Genomic DNA, 25239 nt, shown 5'->3' with positions numbered 1-25239 from the left:
CAAATTCCATCATGTGAATTGATTTGGATTATGAGGCAAGTCAACAAACCTGCATATACTATTGCTCATATGGCATGTTTACATCTTTGTTTCCATTCATGGAATACGACTCCCCAATGTATCGACGATCTTATTGCTCATGATTCATTATAATATTATGATCTCCTTTACTTTCAAAAAAATAAATAAATAACAGTAGCCGAGAGAGATAGGCTGAAATTTGAAAATCCAATACAAAATGTAACCTTCCCCTTCTTGTTACTAGTATTTAACGTCGTAAACTATATGTATTTACTTGTTGTAGTTAACAAATATAAGAGTGAAGAATGAATATTGTCTCTGTTGTTCCCAGTAAACAAGCGTTTAAATACAAAGAGAATAAACTGAATTCCTTAGCAGTAGGAATCAGTAACAAACTAATCCTATCATAACAACTCAATCTCAACATAATCAAAAACAAATAATACAAAGTCAAAAATATGGGAAGAGGTACAGATATACTGCTAATATGCCCCCCTCAAGTTAAACAGAGAGGACCAATGTTTAACTTGTTCAGATGACGACAAAACGCAGCGGATGATAAGGGCTTAGTCAAAGTATCGACTACTTGATCTGCAGAATGGACATGTGAAACAGTAAGCAGTTTTCGATGAACTTGATCACGAACATAATGAAAATCCACTGCTAAATGCTTCATACGACTGTGAAACACAGGGTTCTCACATAAATAAGTGACTCCTATGTTATCACAATAAATAACAGGTGCCGTAGAAAGTCTGATAACCATTTCAAACAGGAGATTACGAACCCAAGTTATTTCAGATACAGCACTCGCAACAGCACTATACTCAGCTTCCGTGGAGGACCTCGCAATTGTTGTTTGCTTTTTAGAAGACCAACTGATCGGATTATTGCCAAAGAATTGAATGTAGCCAGTGGTTGAGACACGATCATTAATATCGACGGCCCAATCTGCGTCAGAATACATGTGAAGTGACAGAGATTTGCTTTTCTTCAGACAAAGGCCATAGCGAAGAGTACCATTAAGATATCTTAGAACCCGTTTGACAGCTTTCCAATGAATAGTGGATGGAGCATGCATAAACTGGGAAAGCTTGTTCACGGCAAAGCAAATATCGGGACGAGTAAAACTAAGATATTGAAGTTTACCAACAACTTGTCGATATTTAGTGGCATCAACAGGCAAGGAACCATCAGAAACTGAAAGAACTGCAGAGGAGCTCATAGGAGTAGCAGCTGGTTTGGATTCCTGCATGTGGGTTATGTGAAGTATATTAGCAATATAAGTTGCTTGAGACAAGTAGAGACAATCTTTCTGCCGCAACACTTCCACACAAAGGAAATATTGCAAATTACCCAGATCTTTAATAGAAAAATGACTCGCAATGGAATCAATTGTACTCTGAATGCCAGAAACTGAACTTCCTGTAACAATGAGATCATCGACATATACAAGTACAAAAATAACAACAGAAGCCGTACGGCTTATAAATAGAGAACAATCCAATTCAGATTTGGCAAAACCCAAGGAGATAAGATGATTTTTAAGAGCAGTATACCACGCATAAGGAGCCTGCTTTAGCCCATAAATAGCTTTGCGAAGCAAACAAACGTGAGAGGGAAACTTAGAATTCTCAAAACCCGGAGGTTGTGTCATGTAGACTTCCTCATCAACATTGCCTTGAAGAAAGGCATTATTGACGTCTAATTGACGCAAAGGCCAGTTATATTGAACTGCAAGAGACAACACCAATCTGACAGTGGTTGGCTTGAGCAAAGGACGGAACGTCGAATGATAATCAATGCCTGGGCGTTGCGTGAACCCTTTGGCAACTAACCGTGCTTTAAACCTGTCAACAGAACCATCAGATTTTCGTTTAATCCTATATAACCATTTGCAAGCAACAATATTCTTAGAGGGATCATATGGAACAAGTTCCCAAGTTTGATTTTTCATTAATGCATCATACTCTACTTGCATACCTGTCCGCCATTCTGGGTTTTTGTTGGCTTGGGCAAAGGTATTGGGTGGGGGAGTAGGTAAAACTTGTGCCATGTAGTCAAAGATTTTCTTGGGTTTGTAAATTTGATTTTGGGAACGGGTAACAACACGAGAGGGAGGAGGTTGTGGTATTGTTGCAGGTAAATTTGAAGAGATGGGAGTAGGGATAGGTGGAGAGGATGGTTCACGAGTAGGAATGGGTGAAGGTATAGGTGGAGATGGGTCAGGTGTATGTATGAGTGGAGATACCAGTGGAGATGGTGTTGTCACAGCAGCTGTTGTGGCACGATCGGAGTTCCCAGAGTCACAAGTGGGCACAGTTTTAGAGTTTTGGGTGTTGGAATTCACAGGGGAAGGAAGCACGGGTATAGGACAAGGTAAAGGTTGAGTGGAAACGGGATTAACGGAAGAGGATTCCTGATGTGAGGTGGGAGAGTGAGATTGGGTTAAGTCAAACCAATTGAGAGACTGATTAGATTTAGAAGTGGAGCCAAGAGAGAACATGGACTTGTATGGGAAAATATGTTCAATAAACCGGACATCACGAGACAAATAAATTTTAGAATTGAGAGGATCAAAACATTGATGACAGTAATGGCACAGTGAAAAACCTAAGTAAACACATGGTGTAGATCTTGGAGCTAGTTTATTAGGAGAATAAGGTTTTAGCCATGGGTAACATAAACATCCAAAGGTTTTTAGTGACAAGTAATCGGGTTGTTTCTGAAATAACATTTCATAGGGAGAATGATTGGCTAAAGTGTGAGTGGGCATTCTGTTGATTAGATAAACGGCATGATGACATGCAAAGGACCAAAGGTTGGATGGAAGAGATGCTTCATAGAGTAATGTTCGGGCAATTTCAATAATATGGCGGTGTCGGCGTTCAGCAGTGGCAACCCGTTGTGGAGTATATGGAGGGGATTTCAAATGTTCTATTCCATGTAGGTTAAGGTATGAATCAAGAGCCTGAAATTCACCACCACCATCAGTATAAAAGGAGAGAATTTTGGAATTGAAATGTCTTTCAACTAAAGGATGAAATTTTTGAAAAATTGATGTCACCTCATTTTTTTGTTTTAACGTGTAATGCCAAATATATTTTGTATATTGATCAACAAAGATGCAATAATATAATTTTTTTTCTCAACAGACAAAGTGGGAGAGGGACCCCATAAATCAATAAAAATAGTTTGAAGAGGCTTTGAACTTGTTAATGTAAGTTGAGAAAATGGTTGCCTATGAGCTTTATTAGAATGACAGGAATTACAAAAAGATAATTTGTCTTGAACTGAAACAGAAATAGAACATTGATTTAAAATAAGATGCAGAACTCTATCATGAGGATGACCGAGTCTACGATGCCAGGTTTCAAGAGAACTAGTGGAGGTTGCTGTGTGAGCTGTAGGGAAAGAGCAGGACAAGGGAGTCTTTGGCCACTCGTATAATCCATTATTACTCCGACCGTGCACCAACGGCTTCCTGGTTGCAAGATCCTTGACAACAAAATCAGAAGGAAAAAATTCAACTGAGATTAAATTGTCTTGACAAAATTTATTAACATAAATTAAATTTGTTTGAATTTGAGGAGCACAAATGGTATTAGACAGCTGGAAAGCTTTGTTAGATGCATATAAATGAATAGAACCAGTGTGTGTAATTGGGATTTTGTTACCATCACCCATTGCTACTTCTTCAAAACCAGTGTATTCAGGCATGTCCTGAGGATCAGCAGTGATATGATGGGTGGCACCGGAGTCGAGGACCCATGGTTTGTCGGACATTTGAGAGGCTGAAACAAAATTAGCTCTGGCTTGAAGATGATTATGTGATATGCTACGACACACAGATGCAGTGTGACCATATTTGTTGCATAATTGACAAGTGACTCCATTGTAGGAAGTGTTAGAGGATGGTGGACGCCAAGTTGGTTGTTGAGTTGGTTGTCGATTTGGTCTGTTTGGACGCCACTGGTTTGGCTGGAAGTTGGAAGGTTGCTGGGTATTATGAGAAAAACGCTTATTGGATCAACCATTGCGAGCAGCGTACGTAGCTTGATTAGCTACAACTGTGGGAATAGCTGAGGAGACTGATTTTACTTCACTTTGAAGACAAAGTTCATGGTCTAGAAGTTTTTCACAAAGTTCTGGGTACTCAATCGGGACACTCCTATTGCGAATTGCAGCTGCTACTTCTCGATAATTTGAGTTTAGACCACTGAGAATTTTAACAGTAAGCTCAGGTTCTGCCATTGGAGAACCTGCAGCAGCAAGTTCATCGGCAATTTCACGAATTTTATAAAGATATTCGGTGATACTTTTATCATCTTTTTGTATGCGACCGAGTTGATCGCGCAAGCTATAAATGCGTGTATGACTTTTGTTGGCATAGGTGTTGTGAAGAATTGTCCATGCTTGAGCAGAGTTGGAAGCATTACCAACAATGGAGGCAATGGTTGGATCAACAGAGGCCATCATTGCTTGATGAATGAGGCGATCCTGCCGCAACCATAAACGGTATGCTGAGTTGGGTTGAGAGGTGTTATCTTGAGTGATTGTTTTTGGAGGAGACGGTGTGGTGTCATCAAGATGACCAGCAAGGTCATGGCCATCAAGAAGAAGAGTTAATTGAGTTTTCCAGGTGGAGAAATTGGAACTGCCTTTGAGCTTAATAGGCAATTGAGCAGTAGGGTTGAACTAGATTATTTGATGGGTGAGGTTGGAAGTAATGTTATCAGAATTTAGAATGTTTGCCATGGGAATAATTGTGTGAAAAGAAAAAAAAAAATGAATCAAAGACTCTTTTGAGTTATGAGAGCTCTGATACCATAACAAATATAAGAGTGAAGAATGAATATTGTCTCTGTTATTCCCAGTAAACAAGCGTTTAAATACAAAGAGAATAAACTGAATTCCTTAGCAGTAGGAATCAGTAACAAACTAATCCTATCATACCAACTCAATCTCAACATAATCAAAAACAAATAATACAAAGTCAAAGATATGGGAAGAGGTACAGATATACTGCTAATAGTAGTAATTCATATTTTAATAATTATAATTATAATATAATAAAATTTTAATACATAATTACATTAATTTCAAATAATTAAATAAAATAAGGTACATAAAAAATATTAATAAATATAATATACAAATATTTACTTCAAAAAATTTGATTAATTTAATTCAAATTAAACATTAAATACAAATTTAATTTAATTCTTATACCATGTTCTTACCATATTTAATATATATTATAATTTTTATTTTATTTTTAGCCAATTAAATCTATATTTAAAATTAAACATCAATACTAAATTATATTAAAATTTTGAATTATATTTTTACCATATTTAATAAATACCATACTAATATAATTTTTTTATTTTTTTAATGAATTTTTCTTACTCTTTTAGCTAATAGAATTTAGATTTAAAATATGATAATTATTTGATTTAAATAGGAAATGTAGAACCAATTTAGAATGACACTTGAATATAGTTGTACACATGTTTGGTGGTGTTTTTAATTGGCACAATTAGAATTAGAAGGTACCAAAAATAAATTATGAGAATGAAATTTCTATTCAAAAATTATTTATTTAAAAATTAAAGAATTTGCATACCATTAAGCCCTAGAATCCTTACACTTTTGTCAAATAACATGGCAGGTAAAACCTGCACCCTATATATGTGGTTAGACATTTACAGTCTCTGAGCCCATAAAGAAATAAGAAAAGGATTGCTGTCATGTTAGGAAAATTTGGAAATTAACTGCAAACAGAAACATTACAGCTTAATGACACCAACAACATAATGATCATAAACTCATTAACACACTCAAAAACAGTACAAACACTCTGTAACACGTCCATGGAGAATGGCTACTTTCACCACCCGCAAAGTTGCTTCCCGCAGCTGAAAAAGAAAGAAAAAATAATACTTAATCCAGAAGCTCGCTAATAATACTTAGGAAACAGGGGAAATGAAATGGAAATTCTAATTACCGCATTCTCTAGTAGAATTAGTAGAAACAGAGCAAAGACAGAGCTTCCCCCCTGTTTCAGTGTCAAATCCACAGGTACCGCCGGACTTCGAGCACCGGTCACACCCAGTATCAGGAACACTAAAAGACAGTTTGATCCCATACACCCAATCCGAAGGTACAATGCCCTTCAAGTTATCAGTGTTAATCACAGTAGTATAATGGGTGCAGTCCAAAATATTCATGCTCATAAACTTCATTGTATCATAACCAGTAAAACAACAAGGCGGAGTACTGTTAGTAAGAAAAGGGAAGACCCTGAAAGCATTGCAGGATCCATAAAGCTCATCACAAGAGTGACCGGAGAAGTTGAAGCAAAGGTTCTTGTAGTGGTTAAGAACTGGAGAGTCAATAGAACAATTGAGCAGAGCAAAAACAGTGTCTGGAGATGGAGGGATTATGGAAGATTGTATATCTGTCATTACAAAATCATGATGAGGTTGAAGAATGGAGCATGTAGACATGGCAGGATCGTATATTACTATTGTTTTCTTGTCATAGTCGATCCGTTGGACTTTGTAGCTACCTGAAGGGGTTATAAAGAACAAGTAAGTACTGTTACAGCTAAACATGCCGCGAAACTGCGGCGCTCCGCAACCGTCGTCAATGCCGAAAGGGTAGTGGATGTCAATGCTGCCACAGGAGGTTCTGCAGGTAGTGAGAACGGGGGTTTGTAGTGCTTCAAGAGTTGAAGCTCTGAAAATGAGAGTGAAGATGGAGAGTGTTGTTACTAGCAGAGAATGCATTTCTTCTACTAATTAACAGTAATCTAAAATTATTTGATATGTGCAGGAGTAGTTAAGGCGAGACAGAGGAGTTGAGTCTCGGAGAAATTTTTTTTTTTTTTTTTTTAATCAAGAATGTTGTAATGTAGACTGTTGGGTCTGATGATGCTTCAGCGAGATTTACTCCAAGAGTGGAGTTGGGAAGACTTTTTGACCGTTGAGACAGGCTGGTTGTGGGATCCACAGGTTGAAATTGGAAGAGAAGTTGCTTGCTACTTTTCAAACATCGGTGGCCCAGCGGCTAAAGCCTGCCTGTAAAGCTGTAATGGCATATGTGACCGAGATATTCAGCTCAAACCAAAAACAAAAAGAAGGCTGTCTCCAATCCTTTCTTCCTGCCACTTAGCTCGTGGGCTTTCTGCTTTCTAAGAATTAAAAGGGTATGTCTTTTAACTTTAATTAGAAAATGGTGAAACTAGTGAAAAGGGTGACAATAACTAAAAACTTATGATTAATTTAATAAGACTGTAGAACACAAATACTGGTCGAGGGGATGTAGCTCAAACGGTAGAGCGCTCGCTTTGCATGCGAGAGGTACGGGGTTCGATACCCCGCATCTCCAGTATCAGAATTTATTTTTCCCGCTCAATCAGTTTCGCATTCCTTTCCCTCCTTTTCGTTCCCCAACTTGTCAAGATTTAGATTAGGGTTTTGCAACTAAACCCAGCGGAGTGGCTATCAAACCAACCAATGGAGGTCGCCCAAATTGCTCGGCTGCTGAACGACACGATCAGTCCCGATGTCAACGTCGTTCGTGCGGCGACAGAAGCTCTCGATCGCCTCTCTCTCCTCCCTCACTTCCCTTTCTCCATCCTCTCCATTGCCGCTGGTAGTATAATCTCTGAATTTTAACTATTTTCATGGCGCCCCTTCTCTTAAGAATTAAATCTGCTGTTAACTAAGCTTAGTACCTTTGCATAAACTGCAATTTTAGTGAAATTTTATTTTTTTTCGTTTTTCTGTTCACAGTGAACTTTGATCTTCAAGTTCATTATACTGTTCCTTTATTTGAAGAAATACTAAGTGTTCTTTAACCAGATTGTATATATTATTTTCTTTGTGGTATAAAAGTATTACCATAATTGTTTCTGTGGTGCTTGCATGAGAAATGGTAAGAAATGAAAATAACATTTGTGAAGGACATTTGGAAAGTCACTGAATTTTGCTCATTGAGCAGGATTTTATGTTTCTCTCTTGCTGAGTTTTTTAATCAATTTATCTGCTATTGCGAAGGAGGTGAAAATCAAGGTCAAAGAGTTGCTGCTGCTACATACCTTAAGAACTTTACTAGGCGAAATATTAATGGTGACAGTCCAAATTCAAAAGTCAGTAAGGAGTTCAAGGATCATCTGCTGCGAACTTTACTTATAGTGGAACCTGCAGTTCTAAAAGCATTGGTTGAAGTGGTACTCAATAAATTTGGAAGTTTATCTTTTATTTGGAGCTCTTATCTAGCTCATCCAATCAGTTCTTTTGTTGCTGTTAGTTATTTATAGAAGCATACTTTTTGATTGCAGTTTCGGATCATTGTTGTTACTGAGTTTGTTGAGCAGAATTGTTGGCCTGAACTTGTGCCTGATCTGCGGTCTGCTATTTGGAATAGCAATCTTATCAACAATGGTGCAAATTGTGATTGGCATACCATTAATGCCCTTACAGTTCTTCATGCCCTTATCAGACCTTTCCAGGTACATAATATCTTCCTTCCAAAAGGATTGGTATGTGCTAAACAAAGTGGCTTTTGTGTCAGTAACACATATTTGTAATTTAATGATTAATTTTATGCTTAATTTAAATTTATTGCCTGGCAGTACTTTCTAAATCCTAAAGTTGCTAAGGAGCCAGTGCCACATCAGCTAGAGCTAATTGCAAAAGAAAATCTTGTACCTGTTTTATCTGTATTTCATCAATTCCTCGAAAAGGTTATGTTCTTCCTTATTCTTTATTCACATATTTTCAGTCTCCAGTTACCCATTTTCTTATAAGCTTCTGTAGTGAATGAATTTATGGTGCATGTAGCAGGCTTTTTATTCTCATTGTAAGATAAAACTTGAGGAGGAGAAGATGCTTCTCATGATATGCAAATGCATATATTTCACTGTAAGTTAATCTTTTTGCTGACTGTAAATTCAGTGGAGTTGATATTTATACATCTTTTAAACACCATTCTAATTTGTACCTAGATAATTCCACTTCTTGTTTGTCTCAATATCCACAAATGATTTGTTGTTGAAACCAATCAGGTGTGATGCATCTCTTTTTTGTTAAGTTTCTAGGCTAACTAATAGCTGGTTACTAAATATGCATAACTTTTTTTCATTAAAAGTGCTTTCAAATCTTTGCTACTAAACTCCATTACAATGGCCTATGATGTTATCTTGCATATTTAATTGTGTTTTTTCCCACTGCATTTCCATGTAGGTGAGGTCACATATGCCATCTGCATTGATTCCTTCTTTACCTTCAATCTGCCGGGATTTGATTGGGCTTCTTGATTCTTTGAATTTTGATCGTGTTAATGGGGAAGATGGGCACTTGCTGAGATTGAAGACAGGAAAGAGAAGCTTGCTTGTATTTTGTGCCCTAGTTACCCGACACCGGAAATATTCTGACAAGTAATAGAGTACATTCTTTTTAATTTTATTTGGTTGTAAAGCATTCGTGGATGCTGTTTACATTGGTTTCTTTTTCCAGGTCCATGCCAGACATCATAAAATGTGTTCTGAAGATTGTAAAATACAGCTCGAATATCAGCGTAATTTTTTCCTTTACCTTTTTCACATTTTCTAATAATAACTTGGCAGTCAATATCCATATATAGTTCCAAATATTCATGCAATTTCCAAAAATGCTTAGCTTTCAGAATTTATGCATAATCAAACTTCATTTGAGCTTTTTGATATAACTACCTGCAGACTTGCATGAGCATAAATACAGTTGTACATCTAGAAGTTTGCTGGATTGAAATAAATTTTTTTTTTCAACTCTCAGCTTGGGTTTTAGTTGCTTAATTGTTTGCCTTCCTGTTTGATAGTACTTGCTTGATCATATTAGAACTTGAAAGTTATGACCTTCATGTGCAGAAGCTAGATTTCCTGTCAGAGAGTATTATTTCATTAGCTTTTGATGTAATTTCCCATGTTCTGGAGACAGGCCCGGTAATTTCATCTATAATCTTTTCATTTTCACAACCAATGTTAAGAGTTTCTTTGTCTAAGACTCAGTTCAATTGGAACAGGGATGGAGATTGGTTTCACCCCATTTTTCATTTTTGTTGGATTCTGCAATTTTCCCAGCATTAATCCTGAATGAGAAGGTATGATTTCTGAAATAAAACTTCTGGAAAAGTTCTTTTAAGACAATTAGTTGACCTACACCTTGTTCTTTTTCATTGTGGTGGTTACAAGTAGGATATCTCAGAGTGGGAAGAAGATACGGAAGAGTATATACGAAAAAATCTTCCATCTGAACTGGTATGGCAATTAATTATTTTCGTATTGCTCTATTCACCATTTTGATTTTTACAATATCAATATTATCAATATTCATGCATATGCAGGAAGAAATTTCTGGATGGAGGGAGGATCTTTTCACAGCCAGAAAAAGTGCAATAAATTTACTTGGTGTTATATCAATGTCAAAGGTTGGTACTTAAGTGCCCTTGATATAATAATACCGTGGACTGTATTTTTCAGTGGAATTATTGTTTACATTTGTCTTTTGATGCCTACAGGGCCCATATATGGCATCCTCTCGCAATGGTCGTGCTGCATCTACTAAGCGTAAGAAGGGTGAAAAGAACAAGAGAGACAATCAGCAGTCTTCTATAGGGGAGTTGTTGGTTCTTCCGTTTCTGTCTAAATTTCCAATTCCTTCTGATGCATCCAATGCAAGAATTTTAAATGAGTAAGTTGATGAAAATTTCTCAAAGTTGTAATTTCCTGTTGTCATATTTGAAGGTTCCTTGTAGTGGTAAATTCTGTTGGAAATACTACACCCTGGAATAAATGAACAGAAATGGGCCAAAATAAAATGCGGCATTTAGAAACCAAAGATCTTGAAAATAATTGCGATGTGGGTCAATGATCAAATATTAACTATTAACCATCTGAATTCTCAACCTTGAAATGCCAATGTAATACCATTCTCTTATTTTTGTTTAGATTTGTTGAGTCTTTATGCTCACACATTCTCTCGTTTTGATTGTGCATTAAACATAACAGTTATTTTGGGGTTCTAATGGCATATGGAGGCCTGCAAGATGTAAGGAAATTCTGTGCCGTTTACTGTCATTAGTGAAATTGTTGTTTAGTGAGAACCTCCAGTTAAGTTTTTCTAGCACTGCTACTTGATAACAGTTTCTAAAGGAGCAAAAACCTGGACACATATCTGTTCTGGTTCGCACTCGACTGCTACCACTATATACAGTGTCAGTAACTCCTCACTTGGTTGCTGCTGCAAATTGGGTTCTTGGGGAGCTAGCTTCCTGTCTTCCGCAAGTGAGACTGTTTTGAACTCATGCCATTCCTTTGCTAACACAAAAGAGTTACCTGAGCTTTTGTTTGCTATCTCGTTTATGCTAACATTTCTGCTGATACTGCAATAAATGTTGTTTAGTTTCTAGTGCAACACTCTTACAATCTTCGGCACGGTTTTCAGGAGATGAGTGCAGATATATATTCCTCATTGCTCAAGGCACTAGCGATGCCAGATAACGAGGATACCTCTTGTCATCCTGTGCGAGTTACTGCAGCTGGGGCAATTGTAGAGCTTCTTGATGTAGGTGTCTAGATAACCCTTTTGATCGTGCAATGTGGATTGATGTTGTGTTTCTATCCTTATTTCCCTTTGCATCTGTTTTCAGAATGAATATCCACCACCTGAGTGGTTACCGCTTCTTCAAATTGTGATTAGTAGGATAAATATTGAAGAGGAAGAGACTTCGGTTTTGTTTCAGCTTCTAAGTTCTGTGGTAGAGGTCAGCGATGAAAATATGGCAGATCATATCCCATACATGGTTTCATTAATAGTGGGAGCACTGTTGAAATATATGCATCCTAGCCTGGAGTCTTGGCCTCAAGTATGTGTTGCTTGTCATTCAATTTTGGCATATTTTCGTTTCATCCAGATGTAGAGTAAATGGAGCCTTTTATTGTGTTTTTATGTAAGTGGTTCTGTTTATTAACTCAGATTGTACATTGTAGGTGGTTGAGAGGGGCTTTTCATCATTAGCTGTAATGGCTCAATCTTGGCAGAACTTCTTGCCTGAAGAGATTGAGGAAATTGAATCAAGTGAAAAGTGGGCATCTGGCCAAGCTACCATTGGCAAAGCTTTGTCAGCACTGTTGCATCAAACTTGGCTTACACCCATGCATCCAACAGTTAGTCCACTAACTCAACTCATGAATGCGCACATATACACAGAGTGCTGTTTGATTCAATTTTTGCTCAGGTTTTCTAGATATCTCATATTTAGACAGATTATTAGGACATGTAAGATGGGAATTATTGGTTTGTTTATTACTACAGTAATACACTCTGAATCTATTTTTCTAGTGCAAATTTCCCTTTAAAATTTTTCTTGTTTATTTTTACTTCTGAAATTTCCCCTCTGGATCATTTTTGAAGTAGGTTCACATTTCTCTCCATTGAACTTATAAAAAATGTTCAATTTTTTTTCTTAATATATAATTTACTTTTACTTGCAATCTGATAAGGATCAAGGTCAAGTTTCTCCTACTCCGACGTGCATGGATGATTCTTCAACACTGCTGCGATCCATTATACTATCTGTTACTGGAAGTGATGTAATTCCACAGCTTAAGCTATCAGAGTTGTTATTAGTTTGGGCCGATCTGATTGCCGACTGGCATGCATGGGAAGAATCTGAAGATTTGTCTGTCTTTGACTGCATTAAGGAAGCAGTTAACCTAGACAGAAAGTACGGACTGGAGAATTTTATAATCAGAAAGATGCCCTCACCTCCTGCACCGCCTGTGCCACAACGAGCAATCATTGAAGGCATTAGTGCTTTTGTCAGCGAGGCTGTTTTACAATATCCATCTGCGACATGGAGGGCATGCTCATGCGTCCATGTGTTACTGCATGTCCCATGTTACTCAACTGAAACTGAAGGTGTGAAGCAGTCATTGGCAATTGCTTTTAGCCAGGCTGCATTTTCTCATTTCAAAGAAATTCAAAGCAAGCCTTGTTCACTTTGGATGCCTTTGTTGCTTGTTATATCATCATGCTATTTATGTTATCCTGATACCGTGGAAGGGATTTTAGAGAAGGATGTGAATGGAGGCTTCACAATTTGGGCATCTGCACTTGCTTTTACCTGTACTGCCTCTTTTGAACCTGGTGTGGGTGCAAAGTCGGAGATAAAATTAACAGGTGGTTGCATCATCCTTGTTTCCTAAAAAACTTAATGAAAGTTCTTTTCCAATTCTACACTCTTATAGATAATATTGAATCCCAATCTTTTATATTTGATTAATTAAAGATGGATCCCCTCTTGTGAATGGTGAGCATACCTAGTGATTCAGAATTTTCTTCAAAGAGTTTTGGTGGATATGGTTTTGGTCATATTTATCTGATGATAATATTTAATGACCTGTAATTTTCCACCTGACTGGAGTTAAATTTAAGGGTTCGGCATTTAAACCTAGAAATTTGTCTAAAGAATTTTCTTTTGTGCTGTTTTGACGTTCTCACGTACTTTTCCTTGTTTAACACTAATAGAAACTGAGGCTTGCATGCTGCAGCTTATTACCAAATTTTCATCCCAAACTGCTAAATATTTGTTTATTCTCACTTCTCAGTATTAACGCTGGCCAAGATAGTTGAGCGGCTTTTCGGCCAAGATCATTTAGGCAGCAGTCTGTTAAGAGACTGCTTTAATGCATTGATGGAAGCATCGGTACGGCTGAAAGAATTGCAGGAAGATGCAGATGATGAAGATGATAATGTAGAAGCTGAAGATGATGATGGAGAAGATGATGATGACGACTATGATGATGAGGTTTGATTTCCGTAATATCTTTTAAACATCTACTCTTTAAGAAATACCATAAGGTGTTTGCTCAGCGACTCCATCCATTGTAAGGTGAAATTTTACCTTTGTTTCTAGCTAAAGAGGATTCTAGCTTTGATTACAACTTAGTCTATGTCCAAAGCTTAAATTTTAATGATTAACTAATGCTAAGGAATAGGAATTTTCGAGGGATTAGGCTCTGTCATTCAAATACAATTCATATAATTTCTTGCATTCGTTGTCTAACCATGCGCTTTTCATTAGGATTCTGAGGAGGATGAACGTGAAGAAACTGAAGAAGAATTTCTAGAAAGATATGCAGAAGCAGCAAAAGCTTTGGAAAATGGCATGGTTGTTGAAGAGGGGGATGTGGAAGATCAAGAGCATGATATTGAATTGGGTAAGACTGTTTATGGATTGTTCTCTCACTCGTATACAACGTCATGACTTGTTGCCATTCTCGTCAAAAGTCATTTGGAGGCAATTTGGTGGTTAGAGAGCAAATCTACATTAGCTAAGCTCTAAAACCATGTGGATGAATTTGTGTCTGAGAGCCTGATGTTTCTTTCTTTGCAATTTTTTTCTGACACTAATCTATTCACTCTTGTCATGTGCAGGTACTTTGGAAGAAGTGGACGAGAAGAGAGTTATATGTTCGTTGATAGAGAGATTCAATCATTATTTTATACGAGGGCAGGGATTCTCGCCGCAGGTCATCTCAAGTTTCGTCTCTGCCTTTCCTGAGTGTAATCGTTTCTTCCAACAATAGAGACGCTTCTTTATAAGATCTAAACTGGTGAAGGAAGAAGAATTTATGCAACTTCAAGCATTTTAAATTTTGCCAAAATTTTAGTTAGTCTTGGTGTGTTTAAATAATAATAATAATTATTATTATTATTATTATTTGTATATGATTAACAGTATTTTTTTAAAAAAATTAATCATATTTAATTGGCATGTCACAAGTATGCTGTAAATTATAAAACAAAACGATTTCCAACTATTCCAAGTCCAATTGTGGTCACGTACAATTTCATCAAAGTTATTTATTGAAAATTAGGGCCGTTAATAACACCTCTACTATCCCAACTCATGGTCATGGACGTAATTTTATTTTATTTTTAATAAAAAAATCATGGTAGAAAGGGAGTATCGAGATCGTATGTTCTCATCAAAATTACAGAGAAGAAAACAAATAAAAATAACTTCTCTGCACTATTACCTATTCTACCCCTGGCCTCCTGCTGAGTGCTCATATATTGCGCATCCGTTATCCACCTTGAGTTGTTACACTTGCTTTACAGATAATCTCTCTGTTTAAAAGACAACAAAAGATAACAATTAGCCAATATCTATACAAAGTTGGTAATTTATTGCAATTTGAAGGACAGATTTAGGCAAAGATAGCATAGAAAACAATTGACAATCCTTATTTCGAACATACTTATCAGTTCGTAGGTAACAATCATTGTAGTCCCGTACAGAGACATATTTAAGAAGCGAGGTCCAAACCCTCTGTAGAAACCCCACCATCCATCTTCTTTGAGGAGTGTCTTTGCTGTCTTGAGCACTGAAGGCCTTCCAACTCCATAATTATCCATAACCTTTCAGACATTTTCATTATTCTCATTAATTAATGACACACCAAATACAATTTCTTCAACAAGTTAATAAACTACATAAAGCACATAACTTTTCCTTCTCACAGCTCTCAAAATACTAGTAAAAATGCACTCTGCTTACCTGTAATCGAGTCTTTACAGTATCCAAAGGAGTAGTAATAACTGAGGAACATGCACCAGCCACCATTCCTGATGTAGCCTGAACCATCACCATTTCCATATGAGAAGGTTTCTCATCCATGTCATCTCTGTAACCCAAGCTCCTAGAACACAAAGCATAGTGTAACATAATTTAACATTTGGATCATAATTAAGTCCTTAATCCTTATGGTAATGTGGATAAATGGAACGATTAGAAAGACCTCCAAATAATGTGTTGGGCAGCACCATACACACCCCACCAAAGAGCAGATGCAGGGGACTGTGATATAGCTGTTAATCCAAAACCTCTGTACAAACCACGGAACCCTTCAGTCTTCAGCACTTTTCGCACCGCGTCAAATGGTCCATTACAGAATGTAGTCCCAGGAAGCCCTTGCACCATTAGTCTTTGGCATATCTGAGGATTCATTTCAGGCACAAAATTGCTTGTTCATATATATAGCTCAAGCAAGTATAGGAAAGAAGTAATTTTTATGCTAGAAAGTGCATACCACATCCAAGGGTACAAAGTATACACAAGAAACTAGATTTGACAACATTCCTGCCACTCCATTTGCTATGCCAAGACGAGTTGCTTCAGGCATATCTAGCCTTTGTGTATATTTCAACATCATATCTTTTGACATTTCAAGTGATGTCAAAGTAAGCACTCTACCAGGTATTGACCCAATGGCAGAAGTGCCAAAACCTCTAAAAAGACCTGCAATTCCATCATTCTTTACAATATGTCTAAACACAGATATTCCTTTCATGCGATAGAATCCAGAATCAGCCACTTGCATTCTGGTCTTCACAACTGCAGTTGGATGAAGCAACCCTTGCTGAGCGGTAAATAGTATAGCCCCAATTATGTGAAACCTTGTCTTGTCCAACCTGAATCAACCCCATTTAAATTAAAGTTAAAAACCAGACCAATTCAAAAGCTCGTATATGTAAAAGAACCCCATTTGTACATCAAACAAAAACGATGAATTCAAGACATAATACTACAACAGGAACCTGGCCCATTTGATATCGGTATCAGCAAGGGCCAATTCTGGAGTTCCGACCTCAGTTTCCACAGCCATAAATTAATAAATTCTCTCAAGCTACAGTCTTGAAATCAATGTCACTATATCAAAGAGATGCTTAGCTCCAGAATGCTAGAAGAAGGTGGCAACTGGTACTGCCTTTGTTGCCTCGGCCGGGAAAGTGAAAAGTGTTGGTGGGGTCTATGATCTACTATGAGGAAAGAAAAGAACAATTTAGAAACTTCAGCAACTGTTTCAAAGAAGGGATTTGTTTCCCTCGCACGCCGGCTCTCCCAACCGACTGAGACTTTCTTGTTGGGCTTCTGCATAAATTTTAAGACCAGCGTTTTTCTTTGCACCAGAAATGGTATCGGCCCACTCCATTCCCACCCAGTGAGCACCATCCGGTTTTAACTTTTAACCAAAAAAAAAAACTTCCAAAAATTTAATTCGATTAATTCAAAAAGTACTTACCTAGACCGGTTTATACTCCAAGAATGGATCAAATTATAAAAATATAAATTTTTTAAAAATTGTTCATAATTTTTTTTTTTCAATATATAGTAAAAAATACTCTCATTTGAATAAAAATTTTCATTTTTATTAATTTGGTATTTGTTATTGTAAGCTTTTCAAATTTCAGTTTTAAAAACAAAAAGTTGTATTACAAAACTACATAACTATCTAAATGCTCTTTTTTCTTTTATAAAATAACTATCTAAATGCTCTTTTTCTGTCATGCAAACGTTATAATTCACACAAAATGTGGGTTTACGACTAATTAATATCATAATAAATAAAACACATTATTTCAAAAGAGAAATCAATTCTATTCATAGAATAAATAAATAAATAACAAAAGAGAAGCAAATACCCTAACAATGGCTAAACACAATTCTCGTAGCAACGACTCATCTTCCCAAAAGAAAGAACAAAACCCCTTTTTTAAGCTTAACATGTCTTCCCTCTTTCCCTCTCCCTTATATTTCTCACTCTCATTAACCTTAGGCGCCTCTCATCCCCGTATGAATCGCCTGCAAACAAAAAATTTTAATATTATTTATTAGACAATAGTATATAGTAGAAAAAGAAAATCTCTCTCTGGTCTCCCTCCTTCCATGTAAACTTGATTGGTGGGTATGGCACTTAATTAAATATGTTACAGTAGCTAACATCAAACCCAGGTTTGTGACAACAGAAATCTCCAAATCTTGGACGGAAAATCAAGAAATGGAGCATCAACGCTTAAGGCAGCTCATAGTACTCTGGTCCAAAATACAAACTGCCCGTTTGATCCTTGTAGGTGGAAATCACACTGTCGCTAGATTCTGTACACGCTAATTCCTCTTCTTGCATTTTCTTTCTTTCACCCTGCAAAAAAACATATAACTCTTTCTTTTAATACATATTAGAAACAAGGAAGTGATTCTATTTGCATAAACATGGCAATTCAACTTCAAAGGGAGTTCCAATCTTCAATTAAAATGAATGCCTTGCCTTCGCATTGCTCTAATGGCCTTGGTTTACATGGCGATGCATGCTTGAACATCAAGCTTTTGAAGTCTTTCTCTCGATCAATTAATGTTGTTTTGGTTTTGATTCTTGTTTCATCTCCAATGTTTGGAAACAATTTTGGTGCTCATTCTCCGTTTTTCTCTCCAACAAGAGTTATTGAGCCTAATTCACTACGTCTGGATTTCTCTCCTTTACTCTACCGTGATTTATCAAATGAAGGCCTTATTAAAACGGGTGATAAAGCTGTATTTATAAGCAGTGATAACGATGAAGAAGATGAAACCATTTATAGTTTTCAGATTCTAAATGACAATTATGATATAGATTTTATCTCTATTTCTGAATTAGCTCAGAAAACCACAATTTCTGATGAATCTTTGGACTTTGCTATTACCTATAGCTTCAATGCTGTCCAAGAATCTCAAGAACTCATTGATCGAGCCCTCAAAATAGGCGGTATAGCAGTTATTCGACTAAGCGATCGTGATCTCTCATTTGTATATAAACCACATAATTACCGAACAGTTTATTTCAGGAGGTTTAGGTCAACCATCGTTATAGCCATGAGGAAAACAGCAATGCCTAGTCATAATAATGTTATAGATTTCAGCTCACAAAGAAAACTCTTTGCATATACAAGCGAAGCAAGAAAGGCAGCACTTAATAACCTAGAAGACGTACTCTTAGAACCGCCGCGAGCAGCTTCAGGTAAGTCGAGAAGATACTTAAAGAAAACAAGGTTTTTACCAGACTTAATGGGTGATTCGCTAGAGGGATATCCACGGCGTGTATATATCGATGTAGGGTTGCCGGAGAAGGAAGGAGGAAGTGGCACTGGATGGTTTATAAAGAATTATCCGACAAGAAATCTTGATTTTGAGATGTATAAAATTGAGACTTTCACGGAGTCTTGGTCAGGGAAGGAGGTGCCTCAAGTGGTAGATATAGGGATTTCTGGCTGGTTAAGGAAGAATGTGAAGGAAGAAGAATATGTGGTTATGAAGGCAGAGGCGGAAGTGGTAGAAGAAATGATGGAGAGTAAAGCAATAAGGTTAGTTGATGAATTATTTATGGAATGTAAGCTAAGAGGACATGGAGCTAAAGGGAATAATAATGCAGGTAGAAGGGCTTACTGGGAATGTCTGGCTTTGTATGGAAGGTTAAGAGACGAAGGTATTGCAGTGCATCAATGGTGGGGTTGAGACAGCCAAAATCTCTCTTCTTTTTTAAACTTTCATATGCAATAATTTGAATTTATTTATTATTAATTCTTTTCTTTTTGTGTAAAGGATTTTATTGTTTGTAAAATTATAAATATTTTATAGACTAGCTGAAATGGAATTATTCTCCAATTTGTTGCACAAAATCTTTAATTCTATAAATATATCAAAACTTTCTATTTTTACACTACAAAATTTTGTCGATGTTGCTATATCGAGATATATATATATATATATATATATCGTACATAACTTAGGTTTGACATTCTCTATGATCTAAGAGAGATTAATATCTCTTGATACCTTTTATTAATTCTAAGAAATTTGTTTATGATATTCTAACAAAAATTCATAGAAGTAAGAAATTCATTATAAATTATTAAATTATAGTTAGAATTAGAGAAATTTAGAGTATAAAACTAATTAAGCAGATTTTCGTTATTTAATAATTTTTATGGTAAATGAAAAATACTAATTGTAATTTTTACATTTCCATAGAAAATCTTTAATATTAAAAATAAAAAAGTTTGAGAGTATAATTTGAAAACAAAATATAATAAATCTAATAAGTTTAAGATTATTTTACCATTTTTTTGAGAGATTTTTACCATATATTTAAAATAATTTTCATGTACTAATGAAATAGATTTTATATTAGTAAAAATAGAACTTTTGAACAAAGAAATGTAATTTTATTCCGAAAAAATAATTTTTTTAAGAAAAAAATTAATTAAATTAGAGGTTAGAGGTTCAACAAATGAAAACATAATAAATAGTAGGCCATGATAGGTGTGTCCAATGAAGGCCTTCTTCAAATATGATTGGACAGTTACAGCAATCCATGGTACCCTTGTGTCAGTTTATATTCTCTATATCTGTTTTATAATCCGAAGTTAACACGACAGCGTTTTAATTTTGTTATCTTTTCACTTTCCCGCGAACCTTCTTTGTGGTAGTTCCGATGTTTATTAAATTCTCATGGGCAATTTCGGCATTTTAAACCATCCATAATATACCCAGAGCCGGAAAAACGTTTCGTATTGGATGCGAATCCTTTTTGCGCTTTCTCTCTACGCCCACCAAAACCGCCTTTCAAGCTTCTTTCTATTTCTCTCTTATGGTTTCTTCCCTTAGGGTTAGGGTTTCTTAGTCGTGTCTGCTTTGAAATTTCTGCTAAACAAATGTTGCTGATAGTTTTTTATTCTCTTTTTAAATTTTTTAATATTTCCTTGGAAGAACTTTCTAGGCCAAGCATGGCTTGATTCTGCTCTTCTCTGGTAATCCTTTTTGCATAACCTTTGCGTGTTTGCTCTTTTATTCATTGCTCCCTTTAGGGTTTCTGTTGTTGCTGTTGATTGGATTGAAGTATGCTTTCTTGTCTTGTTATTTTATCCCTTGCAACGATGTGTTTCAGAGTTGAAGATTATTGACTTCAGAATTTCTGTCTGTACTTCTTGGATATTTGGTGTGATTAAGCTACGATGAATGAATGTATTCCATATCGAATTGGGTAGTGTTTTTTTTGTTTCTTTTTTTATTATTTTTATTTTTATTTTTTTTATGGTGTTGACCGGAGATTCGTATACGATTAGTCTGCTACTAATTTTTAATAATGTTGAATGATGCCCTGTACAGGTTTTGGGCTGTTGTATGAGCATTTTATGCCTTGAAAATTTTCATTTAGCTATTGTATGAGATGGTTTGATGGTAAAGCTTGGTCTGGTTGTGGCTCGCATCCGTTGTGCATATATAAATTTATTAAATATTGATTAAACTCTTCTTAGTTGAGTGAATTAGACCACTGCACCTTTACTTTTGTGGTTGTTTTGTGAACTTTGAATGTTTTTGGTGATTGGCGTTTTCCTTTGCGTAGTTAAGCTTTGAAGTTCGTTTATTTAACATTGTACGCAGATTAATTTGTCCCGTTCCATCTATTTAAAATAGAGTATTGGCTTCCTTCTTTTATCATATGTTGCCATCCATTATCGAGTTTCAATTGAATGATGATCTATACATGTGTGCTTAATTTTTGTACATCTACTTCTCCAGGGGTGGCAGTTCTGGAATGGAAATGTATAATGTTTCTGGACATGGAAATGCAGAAAACTATTTGGTACTTGCAACTAACAGCCTATTTTCACCTGTTTCTGTGTTCCAGTGAGACTCAATACATTTATTTGAATGGTGTCATGAAGATTTACTGGTTTCCTTTCTTCTGCTTAATAATGTTATATTGTGTTTTGCCTCTTAGATTCAAGGTGCTGAGATAAACCCTTTTTTGACAAATCCACTTCTTGAGCAAGTTGAAGTGATGTACAACGAAGGAGCCCCTGAGTTTTTTGTGGATCAGGGTTTGTACTATCCTACTGCCACCAATTACGGATACTACTGTACAGGTAATGTGCAAGTTCTTTTTGAATCTGTTTGGGTGATTATGTATCCTTTTTTTCATTTGTGCTCTATTGATTGAATGTGATCAGGATTTGAATCACCCGGTGAATGGGAGGACCACCATAGGATTTTTGGTGCTGATGGTCCTGAAATCCAGTATGCGGTGGGTGAACTCTCTCTCTCTCTCTCTCTCTCTCTCTCTCTCTCTCTATCTATCTATCTATTTTTTGTTTAGTTTAATTGTATCTGTTACATATGTATTTTGGCTGATTATCTGCTCTTCTCTTGGTTCTTTTGCTTGCTCAGGGTGCACAAACTGAAAGTTTACCTTATGTATATTATACACCTAGCTATGGATATGCACAGTCTCCTTATAACCCATACAATCCTTACATACCTGGTGCTATGATAGGTGTTGATGGCTCATATGTAGGAGCACAACAGTACTATGCCATCCCCCCTTATCAGGATCCTTTATCGTCACCTGGTTATGTACCTGTCATTGTTCAATCAGATTCCATCCCAAACAATTTGACAGACCTCTTGTTAGATACTGGTGTAACATTTGTCAATAGACCTGATGGAAGAAGTTCGAAACATGGTCTTGCTTCATCATCTGCAGTCTTCCCCAAAAACCATGCAAAACCTACTTCAAATCAGACTAATTCCGTCTCCAAGATATCAGAAGCGCCAAGAGCTAATGTTGGACCTAGTAAACAAGCCTCGACACTTGGAACTGTTTCTTCCGGTGGTTTTCCTACTCCGGCTTCATCACGCATGTTTCAGGTAACATTTCTTTGTTGGTTAAGGATTTTGCCATTTTGACTTTCTCCTTATGTAGAGAACCAAATTTGTTGGGGAGACATGATTTATGAATTCGATTTCCGTAATTCTAATTTACATTTTCTGGAATGGGTTTCCAGCTCAGGTTTTGTTGTATCACCAAGTTTATTTTTTTAACATGGTTTTTTTGGTGGTTTTGATGATGAACTATTTCTGCAGGGTAGAGGTGCTTCTGGATCGCTGCAAGCTGTTGACAACTTTTCTAATGTGAAAGTTCTACCTCCACCTAACCAATTAAAAGTTGCTCTCCCTGTCAATAACGGCTTTTCTGATTTTGGATCAACTACTGCTGGACGGGCTGCGGTGGATAAACTTCGATCTAAGATTCATGTTGGTAGAACTGTCAATGATGTGAATGGATGCCCAGATGCTTTGGGTGAGCAGAATCGTGGACCTAGAACAAACAAATCAAAGAATCAACTGGCTGTTAAAGCTTACACAACGAAAGTGGGAGACAGTAATGCACAAGGAAACATTATTATATACACTGATCGGTACAACAAGGACGATTTCCCAGTTGACTATGTTGATGCTAAATTTTTTGTAATAAAGTCTTATAGTGAGGATGATGTGCACAAGAGCATCAAATATAATGTTTGGTCATCCACACCCCATGGAAACAAGAAGCTGCAGAGTGCCTATGAAGATGCACAAAAAATAGCTGCAGAAAAACATACGCCATGCCCTATATTCCTGTTCTTTTCTGTGAGTTCTATATTTAGATGCTTCCTTTATTTTATATATTTCTTTATTTCCTTAATTAGAAAGCATTCTTATTCCTGACATTTTAATGTACATCCTTTGAACTACCATGATGTGTTCTCTTCTTCATGCAGGTTAATGCAAGTGGTCAATTCTGTGGTGTTGCTGAGATGATTGGCCCAGTTGACTTCCACAACGACATGGAATTTTGGCAGCAAGATAAATGGAGTGGTAGCTTTCCTGTCAAGTGGCAGATCATTAAAGATGTACAAAATTCCAGCTTTAGGCACATTATATTAGAGAATAATGAGAATAAGCCAGTGACAAATAGCAGAGACACTCAAGAGGTATTTTTTAGATTTATTTTCAATATACTGTGTCTTGGTGTTTGTGATTGCCTTTTCAATCTGTTCAAAGTTCTGTCCCTGTGTACCTTATGCAAAAGCAAAGCCTCTTTACCTCTAGTTGGCTGTTAGAAATTCTTTTCCTTGTTCTTCATACAGTGGCTTGTTTTGCTTCGTTGTGTCTAAGAAATGTTTTCCTATGCATAACTAAGATATTCTATGTATTATTATCTGAATGATCTGCACATTCTGTTCCATTGATTATTGCCTAATTTTGTTGTCCTTCAGAATTATGACCTTTATTTAGGCTTCTCTTTAGTTATTTTTTTTCCTAACATCATTTTCATTTCCTGTAGATAATGTACAAACAAGGTCTAGAGATGCTGAAAATATTCAAAAACCATACATCGAAGACTTCATTACTTGATGACTTTATGTACTATGAGAATCGTCAGAGAATCATGCAGGAAGAGAAAGCCAGGGTTATGTTTAAAACCTTTGAGACTCCATTCTTAGTTCCTGCAGTAGATTCTGCCCACAAGTTGGATTGTCTTGTTGAGCAACCTCCTACTAAAGAAGAGAAAACTATTGAGCAAAATGGTTCTAGCAGCATGAAGAAAACAGAGGCTTCTGTCACTGAGCGGGTTTCTTCAAATTCTGGTGTCACTAAGGCAAGTAATGATATTGAAATTCCTGAGCAGACTATTGTCAAATCGGAGGATGATATTGCGTCTGTTCTGAAGATCGGTTCTCTCAGTATTAACCCAAAGCAGGGTGAACCTAAACCCACTTCTGATGTTGTCACGGTGGGTACAATGCCCATCAAAGTGGATGGGTTTGGTGAACCCCCTGGTTTTCTAAGAGTTGGTAGTATCCCACTTGATCCTAGGGTACTAAAGCGCGAAAAAGGTGGCGGATATGCTAAGCATCAGTCTTAATTTTGATAACATGGACGGTTTTCTCATTAATTGGGATCTTGTTTGTTTGGGTATGCTCTATGTTGTAGTTTTTGCAAGGCGGGTCATTGTAAACGTGAGTGTTTGATGATCAATCTAGGTTACAAGAGTCGGTAAATTTGAAATTCTTGTTTTCATAAATTATTGTGATTTCTTCGCAACCCCTGGTCTGCTTTGCTTGATGCAGTTATTTTGATGTACTTGTATTGGGGGTTATGTTTCTTGCTGCCGAAGTCCAAATACAATTGTAATCTTTTTCTTCTTTCAACATTATTATTATTATTATTATTATTATTATTATATAAAAAGATGAAAAGAAATTTGTCAATTCTATATCCAGTTTATCATTTGTCACTTGTGTGTCTCTCAGTTACGCAAGTTTTGTGCAATAAAATAGCCATTAACACATCTGAAAGTGTACTGTAATAATAGTAACCTGTGGTATTGTAATTGAATGTTAATGTTTGACAGCTAATGGTGTATATGCATTTGTCCTTGAATTTTTTAGAAAATATATAATTTAATTTAATCCGTAAAATTATAAAAGTATTTTATCTAATCAAATTTATTATATTTTTAATTTA

The 25239-nt window shown here is 36.3% G+C and overlaps 5 protein-coding genes and 1 non-coding gene across 9 annotated transcripts; 4 read left to right on the top strand and 2 right to left on the bottom strand.

Moving 5' to 3' along the window:
* Positions 1-5777: 5777 nt before the first annotated feature.
* LOC105643606 (wall-associated receptor kinase carboxy-terminal protein) lies at positions 5778-6964 on the bottom strand. Its single transcript, XM_012228776.4, has 2 exons — positions 6032-6964; positions 5778-5942 (listed from the first exon to the last, which is right to left on the bottom strand). The coding sequence occupies exons 1-2, from the start codon at positions 6813-6815 to the stop codon at positions 5845-5847; spliced, it is 882 nt and encodes a 293-aa protein (XP_012084166.1). The 5' UTR covers positions 6816-6964; the 3' UTR covers positions 5778-5844.
* A 379-nt stretch (positions 6965-7343) lies between these two features.
* On the top strand, positions 7344-7416 carry TRNAA-UGC (transfer RNA alanine (anticodon UGC)). The gene has a single exon. It is a non-coding gene; the product is annotated as a tRNA-Ala (tRNA).
* LOC105643605 (ARM repeat superfamily protein) lies at positions 7398-14847 on the top strand. Of its 2 annotated transcripts, none has more exons than XM_089724033.1 (21): positions 7398-7683; positions 8088-8260; positions 8372-8542; positions 8666-8776; positions 8877-8954; positions 9276-9469; positions 9549-9609; positions 9938-10012; positions 10093-10170; positions 10265-10327; positions 10414-10497; positions 10588-10760; positions 11078-11130; positions 11213-11353; positions 11479-11633; positions 11719-11934; positions 12059-12235; positions 12572-13250; positions 13679-13878; positions 14155-14290; positions 14508-14847. In XM_089724033.1, the coding sequence occupies exons 1-21, from the start codon at positions 7545-7547 to the stop codon at positions 14657-14659; spliced, it is 3309 nt and encodes a 1102-aa protein (XP_089580159.1). In that variant the 5' UTR covers positions 7398-7544; the 3' UTR covers positions 14660-14847. The 2 variants fall into 2 exon arrangements, with proteins under 2 accessions (XP_089580159.1, XP_012084165.1); XM_012228775.4 differs by having other exon boundaries at positions 7401-7683; positions 11078-11117; positions 11514-11633.
* Positions 14848-14989: 142 nt separating this feature from the next.
* On the bottom strand, positions 14990-17007 carry LOC105643604 (uncharacterized). Its single transcript, XM_012228773.4, has 6 exons — positions 16674-17007; positions 16166-16547; positions 15875-16071; positions 15634-15775; positions 15335-15494; positions 14990-15203 (listed from the first exon to the last, which is right to left on the bottom strand). Exons 1-6 carry the CDS (start codon positions 16739-16741, stop codon positions 15178-15180), a joined length of 975 nt encoding a protein of 324 aa, XP_012084163.1. The 5' UTR covers positions 16742-17007; the 3' UTR covers positions 14990-15177.
* A 737-nt stretch (positions 17008-17744) lies between these two features.
* LOC105643688 (uncharacterized) lies at positions 17745-19554 on the top strand. Its single transcript, XM_012228876.3, has one exon. The coding sequence runs from the start codon at positions 18127-18129 to the stop codon at positions 19399-19401; it is 1275 nt and encodes a 424-aa protein (XP_012084266.1). The 5' UTR covers positions 17745-18126; the 3' UTR covers positions 19402-19554.
* An 898-nt stretch (positions 19555-20452) lies between these two features.
* LOC105643601 (uncharacterized) lies at positions 20453-24983 on the top strand. Of its 3 annotated transcripts, none has more exons than XM_012228769.4 (8): positions 20453-20696; positions 21469-21532; positions 21671-21815; positions 21900-21973; positions 22117-22596; positions 22813-23358; positions 23490-23702; positions 24056-24983. In XM_012228769.4, the coding sequence occupies exons 2-8, from the start codon at positions 21485-21487 to the stop codon at positions 24635-24637; spliced, it is 2088 nt and encodes a 695-aa protein (XP_012084159.1). In that variant the 5' UTR covers positions 20453-20696; positions 21469-21484; the 3' UTR covers positions 24638-24983. The 3 variants fall into 3 exon arrangements, with proteins under 3 accessions (XP_012084159.1, XP_012084160.1, XP_012084161.1); XM_012228770.4 differs by having other exon boundaries at positions 21469-21576; XM_012228771.4 differs by lacking the exon at positions 21469-21532.
* Positions 24984-25239: the final 256 nt, after the last annotated feature.

The sequence above is a fragment of the Jatropha curcas genome, chromosome 7, assembly GCF_041381405.1.
Source record: "Jatropha curcas cultivar XTBG-Jc1 chromosome 7, XTBG_Jcur_1.0, whole genome shotgun sequence".
Lineage (NCBI taxonomy): Eukaryota > Viridiplantae > Streptophyta > Magnoliopsida > Malpighiales > Euphorbiaceae > Jatropha > Jatropha curcas.
The sequence above is the reverse complement of the archived record's forward strand: the minus strand, read 5'-3'. Positions and strand labels throughout refer to the sequence as shown.